We start from the raw sequence: 17,481 nt of genomic DNA, 5'->3' as shown, positions 1-17,481 counted from the left end.
TTTATTCTCCTCTCAGACATTTATCTCTGCAGTGGAAATCAGATTTGTCTGAACTTTTAGAGAAAATCAATTCCGGACTCAAAGTTTTGTTTTGTCTCTTGCTGTTAAACATTTCCTGCTCTTTCTGTTTGCTTTTCTTCAATACAAAAGTTAGGTTTTATTTTAATTAAAATCCAAATCTAAACTATTTATAAATATTTCATTATTTTAGTATAAATCGATTTTTTTTTCTAGTTTTATGAAATTACAATTTTAAAACTGAGTGTTGTTGCTACCCCTGGCCAGCAGGGGGCAGCAACGGGCGGATTCATCAGGTGAGGGCTGTTGGCGCTGCGCCGTGGAGTCACAGCTGCGTCTCCAGTCTCTCAAAGTTAGTTTTCTGCCGGAGCACCACAGACATGGAGTCGTCGCTGGAGTTCTCCAGCTCTCTCGGGAGTATTTCCTCCTTAATCAGCCGCTGTCGGACCTTCAAGGTGCTGGTGATCGGAGACTCCGGGGTGGGGAAGACGTGCCTGACGCACCGGCTGTGCGCCGGAGAGTTCCTCAGCAGAGTGGAAGCCACCATCGGCGTGGACTTCCGCGAGAGAGTGTTGGAGGTTGATGGAGAAAAAATTAAGGTAATGTTAGAAAATTAATCTGTGGGGATTTTTTATAAGATAAAATCTGTTCAACTTCATTTTTACGCACGTGGTTTACGCGCACCGAAGAGAAAGAACTAAAAACACATTTTACTTTTCAAGACCCCAAACCTCCAAACTTTAGCAAGAAACTTCTCTGTTGTGTCCAGACTGCTCTGTTGAGTTTACACTGAGCTGTTTGTGTGCAGCGGAATTCTCCTCATTGTAAAAAATTAGTGGGAATACGGGCAAGCTTTTCTCCAAATCCTCAAAAATACGCACCAGATTTTATCCAGACGAAGCTTAAACATGGTGGATTGTTCCTTAGAGATCATATATAATGTGATATTTATTTGTTTAAAAATATATATAGAAAATGTGGAGAAACATGAAGAAAATGCAGAACATTCATCTAAACTAACTGTAGCTTCATCTGAAGACTGAAACTTTCATCCAAGACAGCTTCTTTCATAAAAAGGGAACATTTTTATATGTTTAATGACATATTTAGTGTTAGGGAACTCAAGAAAATGAAATCTTTCTTTTCAAGCTCACTGTTCAGATGAACAGTTCCATCTTTTTAATAAAATATCATAAAGGTTGACTCAGAAACAGATTTAGAACCTGGATGTGAAACCATGTAGGAGAGTTCTGGTGAGATGAGAAACTTGAAGCTGAAAAGAACCTGGGGAACTTCAAAAGTGGATTTACAGTTAATAAATAGATTTATATTTTTATTTTATTTTTTTAAACAAAAGAGAAAGAAAGAGAAAATACAGATTGAATGTAGATTGTTAGGTGGTGTGTCTATTTTATGGTAGAAGTAAAATGGAAAAATGTTTCTTTTTTAAAACAATGTGTTAATCATATAATTTTATGTTGTTTTAATAAATATAAATATTTTGAATAAGAATTTTTCTGTCTATTAATGCCTCTGTTGACATCTAGAACAAATTTGTGAAAACAATATTTCAATCTGCTGTGTTGATTGAAGAAAGACCAAAAATAAATATACAATATTTAACCTTTAGCTTTTTTTTTTTTTTTTTTAAAGATTTTACATATTTTCTTTTTCCCATTTATGATGAATTTTAAGTCTAATAAATATTTTAACTCTGCGTCACTGCTGGGTTTGCAAACAGCACTTTAAAAAGTTCTATTTTTATCTAAACCAAACTGTTTTGGTGACATTAACTTTTAGAAATCGTTGAAATAAATTGATTTTACCCAAAAATGAAGCAACTAAATGAATCCAGTCAATTATATCTGAGTAGTAGCACAAGTTTCAATAAAAAGTATGATGCTGGAAAAATACTTTAAGGAGTTAAATATTTGCAAAAATGTACTCAAGTAAAAGTATCTGAGTAAATGGTGATACTCGGGTGGTGATCAAGGAATATAGTGGGACCCACTAGATTGTTTTTAACCCAAAACTGAAGTAAAAATGTACTATTTTTCTCTCGAGAAAAATAAAACCTAAGCAAAAATCATGGAAATTGGGTTAAAATAACCCCAAAAGATAGTGTTGGTCCAAAAGGTGACCCTAAAACGCATAAATAACCCAAGAATTAGGTTGAATAAATGAACTAAGTGTTTTAGAAGTGATGGATTCTGTGAGTTTGAGTCTCACTTCATCTCATCGTCCACTTCTGGTTCTTTTATTTTACAAGAAAAAGCTTCATGCAGATCAACGTGTTCCATGTGTCCTCCACAGTTTGTGTTGCTGTGAAGTCCCACTTCAAGAAAAATTGTTTTAACGTGTTCTTGTAGCATTTTTCTGATGACATTTATAGAGAAAAATAAGCTTAAAGTTGCATTTCTGAGTATTATTTATTCAAATTATTGGGAATGAGAAGCAGACACAAACATGTAGGTTATAAAAGTTTAGAGTTGTTACATGAAATCTACATTCAGGAATCCGCTCCATTCTGATGCTTCCACTTACTGACAAATTGACCCATGAATGTCTTTGTTTTCCTCGTCTGCATTATTACGCTGCAACTTTATAATAATAGAGAAACATCTGTATCAAAGTATTTAAACAGATCTGCATCCAATTTCTATTTCTATCCTGTTTAGAGTCCAAATCTGATCCTTTTTTGAGACATTTTCAAAGCGTTCCCAGTTGTTTTTGAAATATGATTATGGAGAAATATCCCGAAACACAATTTTAATCTTAATTTTCTGTATATATATCCTCCTTCATGAGAAAAACATCACAAGAACACGTTAAAACACAATTTTCATTTGAGTGAGTCTTTAAAACTGTTATATTTTCCCCCAGAATTCTGTAAAAGTTTCATTTATTTAGACATTTTTATCTAATTTGACTCAAAAGTGAGATGCATTTAACGCTAAGAGTTAGTGTCAGAGTTTTGTGTCCATCAGAACCTGTCGGCGTGTCAGTTTTTCCTATGTTTGTTGTTTTGAAGTACTTGCCCTTTTATCAAGCAGATGAACATCTTTATTCCTTTTTTTTGTTCCCCTTAGCGATGTGTTTCTGCCTCCTTTGAGGCATTTCAACATTTCCTTTTGTCTTGTGTGCCTTCTGTCTCATTCATTTCCTGTTTTTGTGTGTTTGGGTCTCGGCCGCTCTTCCTGGTTCCACTTTTTTTGGGTTCATTTTGGTGGGACGGGTTTCAGCTGCAGCTGTGGGACACGGCGGGACAGGAGCGCTTCAGGAAGTCGATGGTGCAGCAGTACTACCGCAACGTTCACGCTGTGCTCTTCGTCTACGACGTCACCTGCCCCGCCAGCTTCAGAGGGCTGACCGCCTGGGTGGAGGAGTGTCGCCAGAACTCTTTGGGTCACGAAATACCCAGGTAACCACTCACCTGCTGAAGTTTCTCATCATAAAAAAGACTGGTGATGCATCTCCCACTTGCTTCTATTTAGATTTCTGATCGGGAGTAAGTGCGACCTTCGAGATGCCAGTAAAGCGGACCGCCAGGTGAGCCAAGAGCTGGCGCTGAGCTTCGCCAAATTCCACGGCATGGTCTTCTTTGAAACGTCGGCCAAGAACTCGCTTAATAAGAGCGTGAAAGGGCGGCACAGAAACAAGGAGACGGCGTTTCAGCGGGATGAGGTGGAGGACATCGTCTCTGCTGTTGGTGCTGCTCTGAAGAGACACAAGAAACCGTCCAGCGTGACGTCCCTGACGTACAGCGGCTCCTTCAAAATCCTCCGAAGACGACCCGAGAAAGAGCCCTGGACTTGTTGCTGATGTTTCCACATTCAATCTTCTTTTTTATTATTAGTCATTTCAAAAATGTGTTTGGAAATCTGAACTTAACTTCTACCATTTACAAATCCAAAGTGTCCTTCCCACAGAGAGTTTTCTTATTTCTACTTTTAAAAATGGGAGATGATTCAGAAATGTGTATATTTGTGCTTTTTAATGTTTATGACGGCTGCCAAAATAAAATACTGTGATTCTAAACATCCAGGTGACCTCAGAGTGCAGGGCGCTGTTTGTTTTCAGCATGTGTGGTCTCTGCCGTGGAGCTGAAACCACTTTTTCCTCTGGTGAAGACGTAGACTGTATATAAGAATAACTATTTTTATTTTATTTATTTCTTTTATTTTTACAGTCAATGGGTGAAGAGCGTTTTCTGAGCTTGATAGTTGTAGAACTGCAGAGTTAGATTTGGGAAAGTTGCTAAAAAAAAATCATCTTTTTTTATTCTGGTGATTTAAACAGTAAATGTGGATTTGGAAAACATTTATAGTCATATTTTTTTAACTTTAAGAGCTCTGAAAAGCTAAGATATTCCTTCCTAGGGGTCAAATCAGGGTCAGTTTAAAGACCACTACGAAGAAAATTGTATTTTTTTATATGTTCTTGAGGCAATTTTTCCTCAGTATGGAGATGTATATAAAGAAAATTAAGCTAAAAATTGTATTTATTGTATTTATTCGAATTATTTTAAATCTGGAGCAGTTGAAAAAGATTATAGTATAGATTAACAGAGAGCTCTCAGCATCAGGGGCGGGATTAGAGGCATCAAAGTACCGCCCACAACTAAGAGGGGAATTTCTAATGAACTTCTGCCGCTCCACAGAAACTACGTTCTAGAAAATGAAACTTTTTTTTTTTTAATTTTCACTAAAAGTGGCATAATCATAATGAAAACCACTAGGAACGCTTTGAAAAAAATCAACAGATGATAAGAGTGAGTCTTTAAAGTGAATGAAAATCAAATTCCTGTAAGAAAAGCTTTCAAAGCTCTTTGATCTGACATTTGTAGAGACCAAATATTGTTTGGTGTTCAAGTAAAACAGTAGTGAAGTTTGAGTATTTTTTTTAAGTAATCGTTTGTGGTCTAAAGCAGCGTTATTTTGCTCATTTTTGTCTTATTCTTCTTTAAAAAAAGTGTATTGACATTGATTTGGAGTTTAAAATAATTTCCAAATCACTTCTGTACATACAAAGCTCTCTGTACTTTGAAATAGCAGCTCCAATTTCCTCCTTTTTCCTGATTTTAAAGTCTTCACTTTTGATCTTTTTAGTGACATTTGAAGTAGAGATAAGGAAAAGTAAAAACGTGTCAACATTTAATCAATCAAGAAGCATCATGGAGTTCAAAGATCGAACGTTCAGCAGAAAAACTCTTATCAGAGTAAGGAAGAAAACATGGAAATCAATCAGACGCTTCAGTCTCTGGGAAATGACCTTTAAATTTAAGCTTTTACATCACTCCTGAAAGCAGTGGGATTGAAAGATTCTCTTAGATCTGAGCTTTTCAGCCTTTTTGAGCCAAGGTGCTATTTTACTTAACAAAAATCCCAAGGTGGACCAGAAAAATGAAAATATAGCGGCTACACTGAAAACATGTCATGATTTTCCCACAATTCATTGCGGGTACAGAAGAGTCTGTTTTCCTGGCCCCAAAACAAAAAAAGAATCTGTAAAATAAACATGTTTTATTTGTGTTTTTTAACAGTAGAATGAGTTGCATGAATTGAGACAACTTACAAAATATTTAATTAAAAGTTTGTGTATTATTTGAGTAATAGTGGATGGCAAATGTTTTCCATTTAGGAGCATCAAAAACACAGTTTATTCTAACAATCAATCTTTTTTTTTTTGATGCAGGCAGCTGTGACTGAGGACTCATGGGAAAATGTTAAATTGGTAAAAAATGTTTCATTTCTGTATATATATATATATATTATATCAATAATAATAAATGAGCAGATGGTTATTTTTTCTGATCTAGAAAGATGCTTCACTGTGGTTTTTATTTATTTTTTTATTTATTTATTTTTTGTCCAACAGCTGAGCAAACATTAAAGCTGAGGACCTTTTGTACTGGACAGGTTTTACTGTCACATTAAGGGCTATGAGTTTTCTGACACATGAGGTGTATATTTGGATAAACTTTCTCTGTATTTGAGGCTAAACTTTATTAATAGTGATTATGTTTGGATACATTTCTTGTTGGACTGGATGGAAAAAGTTGGCTCCAAAAATCTTCAAACGCATACATGTTCACACGCACGTGTACGATCAATTGTCCCGATCTGATCCCTGTGGAACCCCAGAGTCAAGTTTTTAGACTGAGACCTGGACGTGAACCAGCAAACAGCAGAGAAACAGAAAACTTTTTTAACACTAACTTTAAGCACAAATAATAAAATAATATAAAGGAAAGTCATGTTTTAGTTCAAATCCAACATGTTTTTGTGTAGTTTTCCTGCACCTTACTAAAACACGAACCTCTCAGCTGTGAAACACAGTCCTGGTGCGTGAGCTGGTGTGGAAACGGAAAAACTCATCACGTGTGTTTTGGGTTTTTTGTGATTTTTGACCGTAATCGATGATTCACAGGTCGTCACATGACAGCTGCAAATCCTGCAGGGTGAGAACGAGACCACAAGCTAATGTCACGCTGGCGCAACATTCAGCAGCCCAACAGCAGATGTCTCACCAGGAACTGAATTAGGAGGAGGGAATGTAGCAGCACTGACAATTATGTAACAGGCTCGGAAAGACTTCAATATGCAAGAACATTTGTTGGATTTTTGTTTTTTTCCACGGAAAAGCCTATTTCTAAGTGAAGAATCCGTAAAGTATTGTGAATAACTAAGAGTCAGAAATCTCATTTAAAATTTTAGTAGTTTTTTAGAAATATTTACATATTGTGTCACAAAAAACAAATAATAAAACATGACATATTCCTGATTTTAGCAAAGATTAAACAAAAATATTGCATGTTAGAATTTGACACATGATTATTTTTTGACGAAATGGTTGTCATGGTGATATTATTGACAGGAGGCTACAGACTGCTGTCATGTGAGATCTACACATCATCCAGTTCTTATAGAGTCACATGAGGGTTTTGTTGCCATTTTTTATATCTGGAAAAAACGAGTTTTTCATCAAAACATTTCTTTTTACTTACATTTAAAGTATGCATTGGTGCTGGGATGAAATAAAATGCAATAAATGAGGATCAAACTTCTGCAGGTGTGTTTAAATATAGAAGTCATCACCAATTACGTTTGAGAATCCACTTTTCGTCCAGGGTGTACACCGCCTTCAACCAAACAGTAGCTGGGTAGGATCCATCATGTCTAAAAAGTGCATAAGACTCTTGAAAAAATATAAATCCATTCCCAAATCACCCAGGAAACCTCATTCTGCAATGAAATCGTTTATTTACGTGGAAGATGCTTTGAATTCATTCTCTCAGTGATTAACTTTTTCACATATTTATCCAACAAACTGAAAAAAATCCATATTAGTCTCGTCTAACTGAACATTATATCATCTGCAGCTTAACTGAATGCAAGAACCCGATTGTTTTCACATACAAAAAAAAATTCTGCACCTTTGAGCAAAAATTTGATCCCTGCCACATGCAGGAAAACTCACAATTTCGATAAAAATTAATATTCATATACATATGGACCAATTCTGGCCCATTGCATCAATGCTTTTGATGTGCAGGGTTTCTATTAAATAAATAAATAAATAAATAAATAAATAAATAAATAAATAAATAAATAAATAAATAAATAAATAAATAAATAAATAAATAAATAAAATGAAATAAATTGAATAAACACACCTGGTCCAGTGACTGAGTGACTGAGTGACTGAGTGACTGACACGCCAGAATCGAGAATTTTAAACCAGTGAGACAAAAAGGTAAAACAAAAGAAAAAAATGTGTGGTTCATAATGTTCTTTTTCCTTTATTCCCTCCTTTGCAGAATAGTTTTTGTTTATGAAAATCCAGCTTTGTGTCTGATACCTTTTATAGGGAAAAAGGTTTAGTGACACCTGAAAGAATAACAAATACTTAAATAAAACATTAAAATAGAGGGAAAGTTTTGCTTTCAACTGAGCAAAAAATTAGAACTTTTTGTTTTGAAAAAAACAATTTGTCCTGTTTAACAAACTTTTATCTCACTACACTGATGTCCTAAGGCTGGAAAAGATAATAGTTAGAGGTAATAATGTACCACAAATGTAGGAAAAACAAATATTTGGCTTTATTGTAAAGGAACATCACTGCAAGTAAATACAATGATCAAATCAATCCTGACTTAGCAGTAAAATGACTACATTAAATATTTTTTAAACTTAATTAACTTTTTTAGTATCTTATAAAATATCTATTGTGTTGGAGTTCTGTCAAGCATTCAAAAGGATGAAAATTGTTTTTAACATGTTCTTGTGGCATTTTTCTGATGACATTAATAAAGAAAATTAAGCTAAAAAATGCATTTCTGAGTATTTATTTATTCAAACGGTCATGAATCAGATAAAAAATACTGTTGGAAAAAGAGCTAATATGTGAGGTAGAAAACGTGCTGGGGGGTCCCTAGCTCCCTGCTCAGTCCATTCCGATTAATTCACTTGTAAACGGACTAGATTTTTGTTTTCCTCGTCAGAGCTGGAATCTGATTGAAAACTTTACAGCTGGAGACACTGCAAAAAATTAAGCATTGAATCAATGAGCAAAAGTTCTGTAATTTATGACGTTTAAATATATTATATTGAAAACTACAAATTTAAAATGTGAGAAATTACAGAACTTTTGTTAATTGATCCCATATATTTCACTTTTTTAACCATTTTTGTTGCACCCGTATGTTAGGTATGGACGTGTAAATAAGTCAGTTAAGCTGTTGTCTTAATGAAAGAAAAGGATTTGGTTTTCCTGAATTTTTGCAGCAGGAGCATCTTATTTGACGCAGAATATATTTTATTTTGAAAGGAACTTGTAGTTGCTGCTGTCAAAAGTAAAGATGTTAAAGTTGTTATTTATTGAAAAATATCTAAATTTTTATATTCATTCATTGTAAATATTTGAAACGCTATGTGTAAATGTGTATTTTCTAAAAGAGTAAGTGGGATCTGGTGGTTCTTACTGGGTTCTGGTGCGTTAGAAACTGGACCAAATGGCTCTTTTTGTGTTAAAAGTTGTAGAACCCCTTTTCTAAACCATACAGGCTCTTTGATTTTGGCTGAAAAAAGCATAATCATAATTAAAAGAGCTTTGAAAATAGTTCAAAAGATGATCAGAGTGGGTCTTCAAAAACTATGGAAGTTTTTTTGAGCCTTAATTTAAAGTATTTTGAATTTCTCAATTCATAAAAAAAAATAATTTTTCAATTCACAATTCAAAATGCAATTCGGGCTTTTAGTATCAAAATACATTTTGCAATTCACTCAAAAAGACTTCCAAAAAACTTGCTGCTGTTCTCCATCTCCACTCTAACATGTTATCGCCAGCAGAGGGCGCACTAGCAGCTCCTGCTTTTGATTTTTCTTTTTTCTTTTTTTCAGTCGAGGGGGCGTGTCCTCTCCCAGCAGGACCAGAGAGCTGCAGCTGCTCGTCCTTCATCAGATCACTGTAAACACCGGTTGGAGTCGCGCGCTCGTTCACCCGCAGCTGATCACCAAACCAACATGTTCTGCAGACGTGCGTGGCTGAGGCTCGCGCCTCTGGCTCAGAGGGTTTTCAAACCCGCGTTCATGAACGGTAGGTCTGGATTTTTGGAATCAGTAAAAGTTACTTTTATCCATCAAAATCAGTAAGTTTATGAAATATAACTAACATGCTTTTATTTTTTTTATTCTTTTCATGATCTTGCAATTTTCCCACATGGATGCCCATGCAAAATTTAACCAAATTATTATGTTTAATGCTTAAAAATGAAATCTGTGTTACATGACAGAACTTTAAAGTTTTAGGGTTTGAACTTGTTTTTCTGAAAGTGTCTCCCTCACCATGATCCCCCCTTTCACTTTGGGACCTGAACACATGGAATCCGCCTGCGGCCAAGCTGCTGTTTTCATTTCCTCTTGAGAAGATCCTTCAGAGAAATCTGTTGTATTTAACATCTTCCCTCCAGATTGAGGAGCAGAGGTCTGCAGTTGTGCAGGAGCATGCTGCAGACCTCATTTCCTGAGCAGCAGGTGAAAGGACGGGGTTTCCCACCATCCTCACGTGTGTTTTGTGTTGTTGCATGACGCCTGCTCATTTTTACAGGCTGAACTTGGCCACAGGGATTAACTGATTACCTGTATAAATAACCTGTGGAGCGCTTGGCTTTGTGCCGCCTGCTTTGTCATGGTATTAGAGCTGCAGGAAGGACAGCACTCTCCCTAAATCTCTCTGATTTTGTTGGGTCTATTTGAGTTTTTCCACTGTGCTGCTTGACCCACAAAAACACGGTATACTCATTTTAAGTAAAGAAAATGTTTCCCCATTTAGTTTCCTGAATTAATAACAAGTAAACAAAATTAGATTCTTCTTTGTCTCCATCTTTAAAGAATCTTAGAGATGATTTATATTCTTTTTCAGTGATACCCAATGGTACAAATGACCGTACAATAATCTAAAATAGCTTTTTAATAAAAAAATTCAATTATAGTTGGTTTTAAATGGGATGTTAACTTTTAATTTTAAAAAGTTAAAACATACTTGGATTCCAATATTTCTTTATTAATCTTTTTATGTGGCGTTCCTTAACTTTTTGCATGACACAAAACTTAAAATAAAATACAGTTTTCATCATTAAATTGAGCATTCGTTGATCACAAAAGCTTCTTAAATGTGTTTGATGCTAACTAACTCATTCTGCAGAGTTTAGGATGCAGGAATGAGGTTAGGCCTTGGACCTTTGCCTCACCGGCTCACTATTTGATGCATATTTTCATGCTGTTACAGTTGAACTCCGTGCGTTTTATGAATTCATTTATCTGCTGAATCATTTTTCTGGCTTCCACACAAACAGGAAGTGTGTCGCTGCTTGTGTGATGGAGGTTTGATATACAGTTCAGTGTTTATCTTGGCTGCAGCTAAATCTTTCCATCTCCCTCTGCTACGAATGACGAGATCTGTGTTGTGTAACTGGATTAAAGGAAGGGGACAAATGCGCTGTGATGAGCGTCGATGTAGACAAAACATTTTCAGTAGGATTTAGCTGCGTTTTAGTTCAGTAAATGCCTGTTCCAGTGTGGATAAATGTCTCTGATTCTTGGTTTTCCAGCACCCCCCGTGCGCCGCATGGCCTTTGGCGTCCCCGGAGGATCCACCAACGTGGCGTACTTTGTTCTGTGTGGCGGGGGCCTCACGGCTGCAGTCGTCTATGTGAGCTTCATTCCACAGTAAAACTGTTAAAACACATTCTCATCATCTTTTGAGCTATTTTCAAAGTATTCCCACTGTTTTTTTTAATTATAATTTTCCTGTTTTTAGCCAAAATGAAAAAAAAATAATAATAAGTCATTTTCTAGGACATAGTTTCTGCAGAGTGGCAGGGTTTCACTAGAAATTAGTCTTTGGTGCAACAAAAATGGCGAGCAATATCAGAACTATCGAGCTGTAGAGTTTTGAGCCAGATTCCAGTTCGGACGAGGAAAAATGAAGACGTTCATGGATATATTTGTCTTCAAGTGGATGCATCGGAATGGAGCAGGACAGGGAGCTCGTGGGGGGCCTCAAGCTCAAATAAGATCTTTTCCAAACATCTTCAAACAAGCTTTTGTTTTGAAATCAAAAAAGAAATCCTCAGGAATGCAATTTTTGGCTTAATTTTCTTAATATTTGATATTATAATGTATTAATATTAGAGTCGCCCTATGAAGATTTTTTTTAATTTAAACGTTCCGATTAGTGTTTCAATTATGATTATGAAGCTTTTAATCAAAATCCCACAACCTAAATGTCTTAAAAAGCCATTTTTCATGTTGATCTGAAGCCTCCGTTTCCAAAATCTCCTCTGAGGGGGCGTGGCTTTTGGAGCAGAGTGCCCCACCCCTCTGTCTGCCCGTAAATCATCACCGCTGCTTCACAAAAATGTCCAGCCATATCGCTTTGAGCTGGATTTCAGCTCGGACTGAATAAAAATTTAGACCATTTACGTTATGGAGACATAAAAGACCGAAAATGTTTTCCCTTTAAGGAGTTTCTGTAAACTGAAGAACAGACTCCGTACAGTCAAAGCTGTCGATCCAGACGTCCTCGCTGCCAGAAGAGACAACAGCGTCTTCTTTGTGCTCCTGACAGTCTCTTACAGTCATGTGTGGACAAACTTGTCCTGTTTGCTGTCAATACTGTCACTTAAAAATGTAAAGTTCATTTATGCAGATGAACAGTTTTCAGCTCAAAACTAGGGTGCACAAATTCTCCAAAAATCATTTTCCTTGTCTCTGCAGAATGCCTCAACTTACTTTTTAAAAAGTTTTTATTTTATTTTATTGTCTTTAAATATTTAACCTGTATTGATCTACACTCTTTCATTCATTCAGGCCTACAAGACGGTCAACGATGACAGTGAACGCTACGAGGACAGACTCGCCAACATGAGCTCCAAGACGGGTCAGTTTGTCACCGACACTCCTCATCTCTGACAAAAACACATTTTTCATGAATGAATAAAACAATTCTTTACTGTAATCATCCAAATCTATGGAGAAATTGTCACGGGGATTGAAGAGTTAATCAGAAATATTTTACGTGTTCTGAATTACTGCCAAAAATAAAACAGGAGTTAAGGATATTGAAAAACACATTGAAGTCCAACTACTACTTTTCTTTTTTTTCTTAGCTTTAATAAATTGTTTTAATTGAGGATTTTGATTAATATTTCAGCCAATAGTCATTGGCAAAGTCAAAGTTTACAGTTGAAGAATGTGTGTGTGTGTGTGGTCTTCAGAGATCATAAACTCTTTCATTCTTGTTTAAATATATATTTTTAAACAAAGGAGATGATTAATATTCTTTCTTTTCTGGTAAAATTGTAACGTTTGCAGTAATTTCTTCAATAAACATTTGATTTAATTGACTGGATATCGATGTCCTCTTAGATTGACTAGTTATTCTAGTGAGAAAGAAAAGGCAATTTTTTAAAAATTTAATTTTTGGGCCATCGAAAGAGATAAAAAAAAATCAGAAAGAAAATTCAAAGGTTATAAAAATTCAGAATTGATGTAACAGAAAAACGTCCATATTTGTGTGTTTTCTGTCATTTTTATGGATCAAGATCAGAAGAAGCAAACTTTCCTGACAAAAAACTACTCTAATTTCAGAAATAAACATTTGAAAATTTTCATGTTTACAGTTTTTATAAAGCCATTCTACAACGTATACAAAAAATGTTTATATTTTTTCTCAAAGTATCAGATTTTAAGGTTTCAGATATTTTGTCATAAAGTTTGACTACGTGCAGTCCTGACAATTAAACGTATCAAAAAAGAACAAAAAATGATGTAATTTTAAAAAAATCCTCATTCAGTAATTTCTTTGGATGTTTATTTCTCCTATTTCTCCTCTTATATTTCCCAGAAGTCAACAGATAAACAGATTAAGCCCAAATCAGAATCAGAATTCTTCCCCTACTATGGAGCTAAATTGGGGCCAATATCATTTGAAACCCAAATTTACAAAAAAAAAGAAAAAATATTAGTGTTTGGCCAAAGAAAATTTCAAATGTCCTAAACTTTATGCTATTCTAAAATAAACGTAATTATTTTCAGCTTCTAATGTTCTTTTTATAGGTTTCAAAACTCAAAATTTCAATTTCAAAACTTGTTTTTTCAGTTGTTTTTTTTTTTTTTTTTTTTTTTTTCAAATCTGAAAATTGAAAACGAAAAAAAGAAGAGTTGAAAGTGGAAAAAAAAGATTTGAAACTGAAACAAAGTTTTGAAATTGACATTTTTAAATCTAAAAAATGGAACATTCGAACCTCAAGATAATTACGTTTATTTTAGATTAGCAAAAGTTTCTGATATTTTAAGTTTTTTTTAGCCAGAAACCTTTTTTGGTTTAAAGAAAATATTGGCCTCAATTTAGCCCCATACCCTTAAATTTAGCCCTTCAAAAGGACAGTTATGGCGAAACGGACGTTACTTACCCTTGATGACATCATCAATAGTTGCCAGTTATCTATGTTAGCGCTTAGCTACAAGCTCTCAGAAAATACAAAACAGCATTGGGTTTTATAGCTGTAAAGTCACACTAAAACAAAAAGTAATTAATTACATTTAATTGGAAAGTTCTGCATTTTTTTTCTTTCTCTTTTCTTAATTTTTTTTATTTCACCCCCTCATTTTCAAAGGAGAAAATGAGTTTTTAGTGAGTTGTTGGTCTGTCCATTCTAAATAAAACCCATCTTTTCATAGTTCAGCTTCCATATCTTCATATTTGTCCTGTATTAGAAACAAACTCACAGTGGAAAAACACCAGAGCAGTAAATCCCGTGTAGAAACCAGTTGGTACACGATACTTAACTGCTCACTTTGTCAGATTGAGACAGAGCAGCACTTTGGAGTGCAGCGAGGCTAAACGCTGAAGATCTGCGTGTCTTTCAGAGCACATTGTGCCTGCAGCACCCAAATATCACACACGGTCCAGTGGCCACTCTCAATAGCGTTATCCTGCCTGTCTGCGTGGATTTGTCTGCTGGTTCTCGTCTATTCAGCTGGGACTGGTCGTGGCTCTGCGCCCGGAGCTGCTCACTGTTGGAATGAAGATTGGAAAGAAACTGAAAGCTGTGTTGTAGAAACAGCTGGGTTTGGGTTAAAGTGAACTCTGAAGTTACTGGTTTGGATTTGAAGATTTTGGATTCTGATTTTACTTATACGGTGGCTCAAAGAAATGACGAATGAAGTTCAGGAGGCGAGCTCCATGTCCATGACACTAAGGTGAAGGATTACTCCACCTGTTCACTCCCTGAGGCTTGGCTGACTATATTTTGTTGTTGTGATGTGTCAAATTCATGTCTCAATTCTTTTATTTTATTTTAATGGCCCAATGTTATCTAGGGCTAATTTCTAACTTGTATAATTTTGACAAAATATATTTTTATGGAGAGTAAAATATTGAAAGTTATTTAAGGTTGACAGTGATTTATTCTGGATTAATATTCCTGCCTGTTAATTATTCATAATTATGTTTAAAAAGGTACGGTTTTAAAGTTTTACAAATGGGCATTCTGCAAGTTTTTTGGACTATTTTTGCATTTACTAAGATTTCTTAAGGTTATTTTGGAGTTTAATTAATATTTTAGCTACATGCTAGCTGTTTTGGCTAAACTGAGTTTTTTTTTTTTTCAGATGGAAAAATGCAGTTTGAAAAAGAGCTTGTTGGTGATGTAGAAAATACACATAAATATATTTGTGAACCGGAGCGTGTGCATTTGGGAAAAAGACACTGTGCATTTCTGAATTATGAGACTGATCTGGCCTCATACCGAATCTAATCTTTTTAAAAATGTTAATCCTGATAATGAATAGTATGGAAGCATATGTAACTCATAATTCAAAATAAAAGTCAATAGTGGAAATGCTTTTTCATTTTCAAAATGTCCTGCATTCCTTGTGTCTTAAATAAAAAGAGAAAGCAGTTCTCCGAACAGCTTTTTCATTTTATTCATCATTTCCGCTCATTCTGTAACATAAATAGGGGATCAAGAAAATGGCAGTTTGATATTTCATTTTTAAAAAGTTCTCTAGTAAATTTGTACCAAAATGTAATTAGAAAATATCAAATTCAAAAATTAAAATGCATAAACAGAAATGCTTTTTCATTTTCACGGTGTAACTTGTCTCATCAATAAACAGAAATGCTTTTTCATTTTCTTTAAAACTGCTCGTTCTGTGACATAATTAAAGTGATAAAGCCAATGAAGATTGCTTTTTCATTTTCACGTCATAAATCAGTTTGAGTTAGCAGTTCCAAGGGGCGCACCACGATGACATCTTTAGAATGTAGTAGTATTAGTCCACACATTACAAAGAAGCATAATTACATTTTTCCTGCATAAAATTGAAACGATTTAATATTTTTGATGGAAAAATGGCTGAATTGCTGATTAAATTTCTACGAAAACCAAGGAGTAAATGAGTCTCAATAACTGCAGGTGTTTTTATAGTTATTACATTTTCTCCATCACTTTAAAAAAGAACGCTTCCACCTATTAAAATGTTTTTTTTTCTTTTGTGTGTTATTAAAGAGGCTACAACTTCAGTTATTTGTGTCCGTCTAAAGATTAGCCGTAGTTTTGTTGACAGTTTAAAAAAGGTCAAGCAGCTGCTTTACCTGTTTAGAGCTGTAAGAGCTAAGCTGCTGACCCCAGAAAGTCTTTGCTAATATACTCTCAACAATTACTTGTACTCGTTCAAACGTGACGCAAATATCTAATCGGTGAATCACATGGCAGCAGCCGAGGTTGAGATGACCAGCTTGAAGGTCAAACGGAGAGATGCAAGTGGGTCTGCAATCTGAGGCTCCGGAGCCACATGTGGCTCTTTGACCCCTCCGAAGTGGCTCTCGGGTAAAAAAAAAAAATAACAATAATTTAAATAACGTGCTTTTGAGACAACAATTTATGTTGAGCGAAACTAAACATTTGGATAAGTCAAACGTATTCACAAACAGTTGAAGCACAGTCCGTCACCCCAGGAGGCTCCTGACTACGTTACCCATAATGCTCCAATAATCTGTCGATCTGCAGGGTTTTATGTTTTTACCAAAGTTACCAATATTAAAAAATATTTTGTTTTTTTTAATCTGCAGCACTTTCATCTGAGGCAGTGCCAGAGGAGTCGGTTCCTGCAGCAGAACCTGCCTCGGTGGAGTCTGCTCCAGCACCAGAACTCGCCTCAGAAGAGTCGACTCCCGCACCAGAACCTGCATCGGTGGAGTCGACTCCTGCAGCAGAACCTGTTCCTGCAGAAGAAGAGACAGAAGTTGCATCAGTCGCCGAGTCTGTCGCTGCAGCGCCAGAGCCAGTAGCAGAAATCTCTGCTGACCCGGTCACAGAAGCTCCATCCGAGGAGGTTCTGGTGTCTGAGGCTGTCGTGGAGGAGGCTGCTGCCCCTGTGGAGGACGAGGTGGCCCTCAACGCCCCTGCTGAGATCTCTGAAGCTCCTGCAGCAGAGAGCACTGGTACGGCAGCAGTAGATGAAGTCATCCCTGCTCCTCCTGCAGCTGCAGAGACTGAGCAGACGGCTGCAGTGATGTCAGCATGAAGCTCAACTGTTCCCTGTAGTTCACCCAGATACAAGCGCTAGGACTTAGATGTGTTGTTCTGTCGCAAGTGCAGAAAAAAGGACTCATGAACTCCTTTCTCTAGGTTTTTGTAAAGGGAATAATTTCAACTCCTAGTAGCTGTAAGGAAAAAAGTTCATGAGTTCAGTTTTCAAAAGTTTTTCTATGCATTCACACAAAATAGTTTTGAGTTTAATTGAAATCTTTTCTTTTTTTTACAATTTGGGAATAAACAATTTAAAAAAAACTGAATTTTATTAGCAAAAATATTTTAGTAAAATCTGGCATTTTTTTTATTTAGATTCCCAAACTAAAGATTTTGAAGTGAATTTTAATCAAAAACCAGTTATT

At 35.6% G+C, this 17,481-nt stretch overlaps 2 protein-coding genes across 3 annotated transcripts; both read left to right on the top strand.

The window, feature by feature from the left end:
• Positions 1-271: 271 nt before the first annotated feature.
• On the top strand, positions 272-4,068 carry LOC112156965 (ras-related protein Rab-33B). 2 transcript variants are annotated; one of them, XM_024289342.2, is made up of 3 exons: positions 272-617; positions 3,267-3,439; positions 3,513-4,068. In XM_024289342.2, exons 1-3 carry the CDS (start codon positions 399-401, stop codon positions 3,838-3,840), a joined length of 720 nt encoding a protein of 239 aa, XP_024145110.1. In that variant the 5' UTR covers positions 272-398; the 3' UTR covers positions 3,841-4,068. The 2 variants fall into 2 exon arrangements, with proteins under 2 accessions (XP_024145110.1, XP_024145109.1); XM_024289341.2 differs by having other exon boundaries at positions 3,261-3,439.
• A 5,331-nt stretch (positions 4,069-9,399) lies between these two features.
• On the top strand, positions 9,400-17,475 carry LOC112157569 (brain acid soluble protein 1). Its single transcript, XM_024290381.2, has 4 exons — positions 9,400-9,615; positions 11,129-11,229; positions 12,390-12,459; positions 16,657-17,475. Exons 1-4 carry the CDS (start codon positions 9,543-9,545, stop codon positions 17,109-17,111), a joined length of 699 nt encoding a protein of 232 aa, XP_024146149.1. The 5' UTR covers positions 9,400-9,542; the 3' UTR covers positions 17,112-17,475.
• Positions 17,476-17,481: the final 6 nt, after the last annotated feature.

The sequence above is a fragment of the Oryzias melastigma genome, linkage group LG1 (assembly GCF_002922805.2).
Source record: "Oryzias melastigma strain HK-1 linkage group LG1, ASM292280v2, whole genome shotgun sequence".
NCBI lineage: Eukaryota > Metazoa > Chordata > Actinopteri > Beloniformes > Adrianichthyidae > Oryzias > Oryzias melastigma.
This window is presented reverse-complemented; position numbering and strand designations above follow the sequence as displayed.

Excerpts from the sequence above, each read along its gene's own strand:
- LOC112156965 (XM_024289341.2), top strand. The coding sequence starts at position 399 with ATGGAGTCGTCGCTGGAGTTCTCCAGCTCTCTCGGGAGTATTTCCTCC. Across the intron at positions 618-3,260 it reads TTGATGGAGAAAAAATTAAG|CTGCAGCTGTGGGACACGGC; the intron begins GTAATGTTAGAA and ends GACGGGTTTCAG. Across the intron at positions 3,440-3,512 it reads TTGGGTCACGAAATACCCAG|ATTTCTGATCGGGAGTAAGT; the intron begins GTAACCACTCAC and ends GCTTCTATTTAG.
- LOC112157569 (XM_024290381.2), top strand. The coding sequence starts at position 9,543 with ATGTTCTGCAGACGTGCGTGGCTGAGGCTCGCGCCTCTGGCTCAGAGG. Across the intron at positions 11,230-12,389 it reads TCACGGCTGCAGTCGTCTAT|GCCTACAAGACGGTCAACGA; the intron begins GTGAGCTTCATT and ends TCATTCATTCAG. Across the intron at positions 12,460-16,656 it reads CAACATGAGCTCCAAGACGG|CACTTTCATCTGAGGCAGTG; the intron begins GTCAGTTTGTCA and ends TTTAATCTGCAG.